At 41.9% G+C, this 9,129-nt stretch overlaps 1 protein-coding gene across 1 annotated transcript in view; it reads left to right on the top strand.

Moving 5' to 3' along the window:
• The first annotated feature begins 1,126 nt into the window (after positions 1-1,126).
• The window catches only part of CREBL2 (cAMP responsive element binding protein like 2), a 47,431-nt gene continuing 39,428 nt past the window's right edge, over positions 1,127-9,129 (top strand). The window contains exon 1 of the mRNA XM_007955022.1: positions 1,127-1,141. Coding sequence (XP_007953213.1) covers positions 1,127-1,141 — 15 coding nt within the window. The remainder of the gene's footprint in view (positions 1,142-9,129) is intronic.

The raw sequence follows: 9,129 nt of genomic DNA, 5'->3' as shown, positions 1-9,129 counted from the left end.
CCTTAACCAGACCCTGGTACCTATTAATCTACTTTCGGTCTCGATGCATTTGTCTGTTCTGGACACTTTGTATTACTGGCATCTTACAATTTGTGAAGTTTTATAACTGGCTTCTTTCACTTAGCATGATGTTTTCAAATTTTATCCATGTTGTAGTATATATATATTTATAGTTGAACAATATTCCATTGTATGGCTATTCCACATTTCATTATCCATTCATCAGTTAATGGACATTTGCGTTGTTTCTACCTTGGTTATTATGAATAATGCCGCTATGAACATTCATGTACAACTTTACTGTATACTATATTTTCTCTTTGGTATATCACTAGACGTGGAATCCCTGACCATATGGCAACTCTATGTTTAATATTTTGAAGAATTGCTAAACTGCTTCCTAAAGTGGCTGCACTATTTTATATTCTTATTCTTTTAATTTTTAAAAAAAGACTATTAGGGTTTCCTCCGCGTTCCAGAGATTAAGGTCAGACCCAGAAACAGTCGCCGAAAATTCGCGCCCACGGTTCCGCCTTAAGGGCTGCCTCGCTTTGCTCCAGCCTCCAAGGCTGAGATATATCCGCTTGCACTGTGGGAAACGTAGTTTCTTTCTCCACTGGACCCCCTCCTCCTTAGCGCTTGCAGGCAGGACAAAAACAGACGCTCCTTGCCGGGGCTATTATGGACATTGTAGTTCTCTTTCCCGTCGGCGGCGCAGAAACTGTGGTAAAGAAAACTATAATACCCAGAATACAGCGGTGCTACGAAAGCCGAAGGGGCCGTACCGCGTCCAGAATTCCCCCTCTCCCCCGCCCACCTACAGGTCCCCGCCACTTTCCAGAACGTCGGTAAAAACACCCAGAGAGTGTCATGGAGGGGGAGGAGGACGCGGCGGCGGCGAAGGGAGGTGTTTTGGGCCGCCTCCAGGGTTCGCTTTGGCACTCCTGAACTAGCCCTTCGTCCTCGTGCCTGTGGCATCAGCCAGGCGAGCTATTAGGCAAGAGGAGGAGGCAGTCAGAACCATATCCCCTGCTTCCCCCGGGGCGGGGGCCGGACCGGGCCAGGCCGGCTGAACCAGGGGAGGGTCCGGGTAGGGAGCGCCGGGCCGGCCGCCCTGTCTGCCGAGATGGATGACAGTAAGGTAAGTCCTGTGGTTTGCACGCGCAGCTGCCGCCGCCGCCTCCTGCTTATCGTTAAATACTAGTCCCGCCGCTGAGCCTCAGTTCTCAGTAATCCGTGCCAACACCCAACAAACACCTGCCTTAGGCATCCCTGCTCTTCTCCAGTTTTTGCCCGGTGGTACCCAACCAGGAATTTTGGAATACCGCAGCTATGTTTCATGAGAAAGGGCCCTGTCCTCTGGAAATTTTTCACTCCCAGGGCAAACCTGTTGGCCAGCTTTTTCAGGTGGTGCTAGTCCTTGACTTGCTTATTGAGATAAAGAAACTTGTGCTTTTTTATTTTGCCCTCCCCTGCTCCTGCCTTAGCATTTTTCTAGCTTGGAGAGCTTAACTAGTGCACCCTGAACCAGCCTTATTTTCCTTGACGAGTCTTCTTTATTTTCTCAGGCTCCCTTACTCAATGCCCCATTCATATAATCAGTTCACTCCCCCTTTGAGCTATGTGGTTGGTTGGAACACTGCTAAACTCAAGTTGCTATTCCACCGGAGTCTGGAATCCAATCTCTTGAAAGCTTTCCTTCAAAAAGTCGCGAATTCCTTTTTGTTAACCTATCTTGACATGCCATCATCACCCCCTTGTCTACCCAAATCACTTATCCCGATGATAGGCAGTGTTCATCATTTGGTAATTTATATAGTTTATGTATAAGGTGGATGTCTTTATGTCTTTCCACATTGTGGCTGTCTAATTTTATTTCATGAAGATAACGTAGTCAGAGATGTTAAGAAATTTGACTTAAATAATTACTAGTTTTACATTTTAAAGAATTAGACTTTTGAAATTTGCCAGTTTTTGAAATAGAAGTCAGTCCTTTCCTGTGCTTTCCAGGGGTCTGATTTCCCACAATCTCTACCATGCTCCTCTTACAGCTTTTTCCTTTGCTTGAGTCTCCTCTTGTCCTCCACCTAACCAGTAAAATTTTGCTGTTGCTAAGTTGTTGTTTTACACATTCTCAGAAAGATCAAATATTAAATTCCAGTTTCTTTGTGCTCTTTGGTTTATTCTAAGTTATCTGCTGCTCACTTTCCTTCAGAAGGCCCTGAGAAAAGTGATAGAAGAAGAGAAAGCCAAACAATATTCTGGATTTGGGATTCACGTAGAGAAACTAAACAGATTGCTTGTGAAGTAGCAGACAGTACTAGATAAAATGGGGAGTTCTGACAGTTTTCCAGAAAAGCAGAAGAGAATTTTCTGTAAAAGTCTTTGCTGGCTTAATCTTGCAGTTTATATTTTGCAGTCAAATGTGAATACTATACCCATTACCTTTTTCCAGAAAATAATGTTACACCTATTTTAGAATGCTAAAATATTTTTTTGTTTCCTTAATTTGAGACTCTCATAGTATACCTGTTGCTGTCGAGTTGATTCTGACTCATAATGACTCTATAGGACATAAGGGTTTCCAAGGCTGTAATCTTTGTGGGAACAAATGCCACATTTTTCTCCCACAGAGTCACTGGTGGGTTTGAACCACGGACCTTTCTGTTAGCAGCTGATTACTTAACTACTGCTCCAGCAGGGCCCCTCTTAGTATAGTCTACCTAACTTTCGGTTGTTCCCTTTTAAGACCTTTTAAACATTTAATAATTTTCCCAAAGTCTTCAAAAATCTCAAAAGTAGTCCAAGAACAATACATTCAACTCTTTGGTTATTTTGCTTACCTATAACATCAAGTAAGGAGCTCTGGTGGCATAGTACCTAAGGCATTTGACTGCTACCCAGAAGGTTAGTGGTTCAATGCCCCCAGCCACTCCACGGAAGGAAGACTAGACAATCTACTTCTGTAAAGATATACTGCCTCGGAAACCCAAAGGGGGTTGCTATGAGTTGGAATCAACTCAATGGCAGTGAGTGTGGTTTTGTTTTTTATAGCATCAAGTAAGGCTTGTTTCTAAAAGTAATGCAATGTAGTTGGGGGGGGGGGATAAGATTTCCTAGTTCTGCCTAAAGGAAAAGTTACTTTTTGTGGGGGAGGCTACCTATAACTTACTTCCTGTAGCTATACAGATACATGCAATGAATCAGCTCTCATTCTTTATTAATTCATTGTTTTTGTGAGAATATTTAGAAACCAGAAGTTTCTTAAATGTTTAATGATTACTGTAAAGAAAATGCATTTTAAATGTCTCTGGATGGATATTGACTCTGAGTACACTATTTTCACTTTGAATGCATGTCATACTTGTGGATGAATAATATTTAAATGCCATTTACAGCAAGACTAGACTATTCCTTCAGTTCAAACCAAACCCACTGCCATTGAGTTGACCCTGACTTGTAGTGTCACTATAGGACAGAGTAGAACTGCCTCAGGGTTTCCAAGACTGTAAATCTTTGTGGAAGCAGACTGCCTCATTGCTCTCCTGCTAAGCAGCTAGTGGGTTTGAATCTACGACCTTTTGGGTTAGCAGCCAAAATACTTCAACCACTGTGTCACCAGAGCTCCTTATTTCTTTAGTTAGGCAGTATGGAGCCACCCTTAAGTAAGGCTTTGGCAGCCCCAGTCCTAGCTCTCTCTGATCTGGCAACATTTACCCTCTTCCCAGAGTACAGCATACATACTTACACATAAAACACACTCTTCACTCACATTGTGTATGGGTCACAGAGACCCTGCTTCCATTTTTCCATGTATAGGGGAAAGTGAGGTTGGGACTTGGAAATAAGGTGACAGCTTGTAAGAGCATATAGGATGACAACTGGCTGACATCAAAGCCAGGGCAACAGAAAGATGGTGGATGGGCAAGAATAGCTGTTATAGAGAGAGGAAGTATTTGAACAGCTCAGGGAGCAGATGATGATGAGAGGTGAGAATTTCCTTTAAAAAGTTCTGTATTCTAGTTATTTTCACCACTGGCAGTGAATGAATTTGCCAGGAGCTCTCCACACTGTCATTTAGCCTCTCGGAGTAAGAGCAGGTCAGACTTGAATGGGAGTGCTTTGCCTGCTGTCTAGCTGAGTGCCTGATACAGTATAGAGTACTAGTTATTAGTGATTGAATTGAGTTGGAACAGTGTGTCATTAAGTAAGTTGTCCTGACATACCTGGGTTTTATTAATCAGCTGTGTGCTTATGAGCAAACCAACTAAGGAATAAAAACCCAGCAGTCCTAGACAATAGCAAATAGAATAAAAAATAGAAATTATTTCTATTCTAAAAATAGAAATAAAGCAAGAGATAGATTGGGCATTTAACAGTGAGGGCCTGGGAAAGGACTAAGTAGCAGGACTCAAATACTGACTGGGTGGAACTCCTACTGGGCTTGTTGAGAAGGAAAAAATCTTGGCTAAGTTATTTAACCTTTCTGTCCTTCCATTTCTTTAATTATTAAATGAGTGTAATACCTTTTCCTCAGACTTTGATGAGGTGAGATGATACATAGAAAACATCTAATATCGAGTTTAACACATAGCAGGCACTCCAAAAATGTTCCCTAGCAGTGACTTCCATGGTCCTTACCACAGTGTACAGTAGGCACCCAACAGGCTTGTTTTAGTAATTTCTTAAGTGTATGCTGTTGTGTAATACCTGTAGCCATGTTTACACTTATGTTATCCTTTGTTTCTAACTATGTCTACATAGGACAGGGGCAGTGAGATGGGACATGAAGTGAACTTAAGCTCTGCCCTTAACTATTGGCTTGTAAGAAATGTAATCTACATGTTCACCACTTTTAGGAAAAAATGCTTCTTTTTATGAAAGCTCCTCCTCCCTGACATACTGCATTTATTTATTATGTTTATTGAATAAACAAATGTGCAAACTGACATTTCTACACCAGAGTGTTTGTTCCTGCTGAAGACTATAAGCCGGTAAAAGATCAGCAACTGTATTGCTCAGCCTGACAGGTGGGGCATCAGTTAGGGAGCAGATGAAGGAGTTGACTACCACTGGCCACAGTGTACTAATATGGGCCCCTCTTCTCTCCATACAAGGAGCTCTGGTGATGCAGTGGTTAAAAGCATTTGGCTGCTAACCAGTAGGTCAGCAGTTCAAACCCACCAGTCATTTCATGGGAAAAAGATGAGGCAGTCTGCTTCCGTAAAGATTTACAGCTTTGGAAACCCTATGAGGGCAGTTCTGCCTTGTCTTACAGAGTAGGAATCAACTCAGTGGCAGTGGTTTTCCCTCCGTGCTTCCTTTCTACCTTGTGCTGCACGCTGTTATCTGGGAATGTGGTTTCTTATACCTCCCTTACTCCTTCTTTCCCACAGTTTTCTGTTCTATTCAGTTGTTCTGAGTAGTGCTGGTTGTCACTAAAATTTTAACATGGTCAAAAAAATCTCTCTGACATTCCCAGGCCTGTCCTTTGACCTCCGAGGTCCTCTTATTATTGGCCCCTTAGTCATCCACTCCTATAGTTGAAGTTACGTTCTTGGGTAGTGCCTCATAGTTGAGACATTTTTTGCTTTTTCTGTCCTATCCTACTCTATCAGTGCTTTCCACAGGACCAGGAGAGAAACCATCTGTTAAATCTCTGATACTAGATATTAACGTATTAATGTGCCTTCCTTCCTGTTCAGGTATTGTACATTTTGACTAGGATATCTCAATACCAAAACCAAACTGACAGCCGTGGAGTCGGATCCAACTTATAGTGACCCCTCCTTGGGTTTCCGAGGCAGTGTCACTATGGAAGTAGATTGCCCAACCTTCTTACCGAGGGGAGCTGGTGGGTTTGAACCGCCAGCCTTCTGGTTAGCAGTCAAATGCTTAGGCACTGTGCTACCAGAGCTCCCCAGATATCTCAATAGATAGCTTAATCCTAAAAAGTAATTTTAATGCTATAAAAAGCAACTGAAATCTAAGTTTAGATAACCTTTTTCAGAATGTTTTGCTCTCTAAGGTTCTCAGAAAAGCTTGCTCCTTTCATTTATTCATTAATGTATCAAACATTTATTGGAGAATAGTTACATTTCAGTAAGGTAAGCAGACATGTAAAAAAGTAATTATAAGGAGATGAGTGCTTTGGAGGTACTAATGGATGTCTGACTGGTATGTCAGAGTTGGGTTCACAGTGAATCTTTAAAGAATAGGATCCCCCCCAGAAAACAGGGAGTACCCTGTACCAAAGCATATTATGCAGGAAAATAAGTATTTTGGTATAGCTAGAACAAGTATTGGCCAACTTTCAGTAAAGGGCCAGATAGTAAATATTTATAGGCCGCATGGTCTCTGTCACAGTTACTCAGCTCTGCCACTATAGCATGTTAGCAACCATACCCTAGTTGCTGTCAAGTCACTTTTGACTTATATTGACCTCGTGTGTCAGAGTAGAATTGTGCTCTATAGGATTTTCAGTGGCTTATTTTTTAGCAGTAGATTTAAAAAAAAAAAAAAACCCTCACTGCCACTGAGTCAGTTCCGACTCATAGCGACCCTCACTGGGTTTCCAGGTGCAGTGTAGTAAATTACCTGGCATGGCTTTTCTAGCCATAAGTCTTTGTAAACTCCTTGGTGGAATTTTTCTGTGAGCAACTGAGGAGCTCCTGATTGTAAAAGTTATCCACCTGGGGTATTTCTGTTGGGCGTGGCATAAAGCAATATTCTGGGACATTCACTCTCTCTGGTCCTTAGAATTCTAGTGTTATGATTGGCTAGTTTGGTCACTCTGCCAGGCTCAAAAAGAGGCCTCTTAGAGGTAGAACTCTGTCTGACTGCTGGCTGAGGAAAGATGCACTCTTGAGAGATACACACTGCTGAGAGAGACACCAAGGGACACGGACTGCTGGGAGAGAGACTGTGAGACTGTTGGCTGAGAGACAGTGGGCTGGGAGAGAGACTGCTCATTTTTCCTGAACTTAAATTGTAGCCTGATGCTTCCCTAATAAACCCCATAATCTGTGAATTCTGCATGGCCACTGCAGTGAATTATCAAACCCAGGAGAGGGGTGATGGGTGCTTTGGGGGGACAGTTGGTGAAAGGGCTGGAGGAAGGCAGCAGGTCTGGCCTTATAGGAATAGACCTTGGGTTATGGATAGTGACTCTGTCTTCCTCTTGTGGGGTTAGAGGAGGTCAGGACATGTGTCCACCTTGCCCTTTTTGCACCAGGGCTGTAAATCTTTATAGAAGTAGCTCGCCCTATCTTCCTTCCACGGAGCAGCTAGTGGGTTTGAACCACTGACCTTCTGGTTAGCAGTCAAATGCCTTATCCACTACACCACCAGAGCTTTTAATTTCACTTAGGTTAATCCCATGTGTGTCAGAGTAGAACTGTGCTCCATAGTGTTTTCAGTGGCTTATTTTTTGGAAGTAGATTGCCAGGCTTTTATTCCAAGGTACCCCTAGTCAGACTCAAACCTCCAACAACCTTTTGGTTATTAGCAGCTCAGCATGTTAACTGTTAGCATGACTCAGAAACGCCCATAGTGACCATAGGCAGTCCGTAATGAATGGACATATCTGTGTTCCAAAAAAATTTTTATTTACAAAAACAGGCAGCAGGCCAAATTTGGCTCACCTGTTGAGCTGTAGTTTGCTAAGGCATTTGACTGCTAACCAGAAGGCTGGCAGTTCAAACCCACCAGCCACTCCTTGAAGGAAGGTTGGGCAATCTACTTCCGTAAAAATACGGCCTTGGAAACCCAAGGAGGGGTCGCTATGAGTGGAGTTGACTCCACGGCAGTGAGTTTGGGTTTTGTTTTTGGTTGTTTGAGGTACACAAGTAGGAAAGAATGGAGAGATAAATCAGAGGTCAAACCACAGTGCCTGGTGAATTAGACTAAGAAATTTGGGTCAGTATTTTTCAAAGTATGGAACAAAGAAGAGACCTGATGAATCACAATCTCAGGATGGGGCCTGGGAATTTGAATTTTAATAGCTTCCCCATTTGAGAGAATTGTAAGAATTAAATTTTATATTTAATTATGAAAATTAAATGTAATTTATATGTGAGCCCATACACTGAACTTAGTGAACAAGTGCATATGGGTTCTCAATAAATGCTAGTCCTTTCTGTCTCCTCACCAGCTTGGTTAGATTGCTCAGAAGCAAGGCATGGACAGAAGACCATACTAGAGACTCTTAGCATGTAGATTCTGTTGATGCAGGGTTCATAAAATCCCTCAAGGATGAAGACTGTAGAGAGAAGATAGAGCTAAAGGGACAGCCCTGGAAAATTCCAAAATACACAAGAGCAGCTGAGAACTCAGCAAAATAAACTGAAAAGGAGATGTCAGAGATACAGGAGAAACAGAAGAAAGGGTTGTTACCCCATTGATCTAAGGGAGGAGAGAATTTTACAAAGGTAACAGTGTACAATGTAAGGTGCTACAAAAAAGGTCAAAGAAAGTAAGTAGTGAAAAAGTATCTGTTGAGGTTGGAACACAGGAGTTTATTTATGAGCCTGGCAAGAGCAATTCAGAAGCTAGAATTTAGTGGCTAAGGAAGAGGTAGATGGCAAAGACAGTCTGTATAGGGCGCTTTCATGGAGTCATTCTGTAACAGCTTCTGGCCTTGCTAAAATATGTGTAGCATTATATTTAGATAAAATTATACTTGGCTTTAGTTTTAAGAAGTAATAGCTGTTTGGGGAGAAAAGGCAATAGAGGTTGAGAAAAGAATGACAAGAATTAACTCTTAGTTCAGTCACATATGCCTGTCTCTTCTTCTTTCTCCTGTTGACCGAAAAAACATAAAAAAGTTAGCAAAATGAAGATGAGATTAGATTTCTAGATTTCTGCAGATCTGGCAAATGAAAGGAGAGAAAGCCTAAGCCACAACTGTGAAGGAAGTTACATGGTAGTTAATACCAGATGAAAATACAGCTACTTGTTTTTTTCTTTAAAGTGGTAAAGAACAGTAGCTGGGCACATTCACGTTTGTTTTATTTATTTATTTTTTTTTAAATTAGGATTTGGGTGAAGATTTACAGAGTAAATTCACTTTTCATACAGCAGTTCACATATACTTTGTCTCATGTCATTGACCAAAATTTACAATGCAGC

This window comes from Orycteropus afer, unplaced genomic scaffold (genome assembly GCF_000298275.1).
Source record: "Orycteropus afer afer isolate SDZICR_OR568_19922 unplaced genomic scaffold, OryAfe1.0 scaffold00488, whole genome shotgun sequence".
NCBI lineage: Eukaryota > Metazoa > Chordata > Mammalia > Tubulidentata > Orycteropodidae > Orycteropus > Orycteropus afer.
This window is presented reverse-complemented; position numbering and strand designations above follow the sequence as displayed.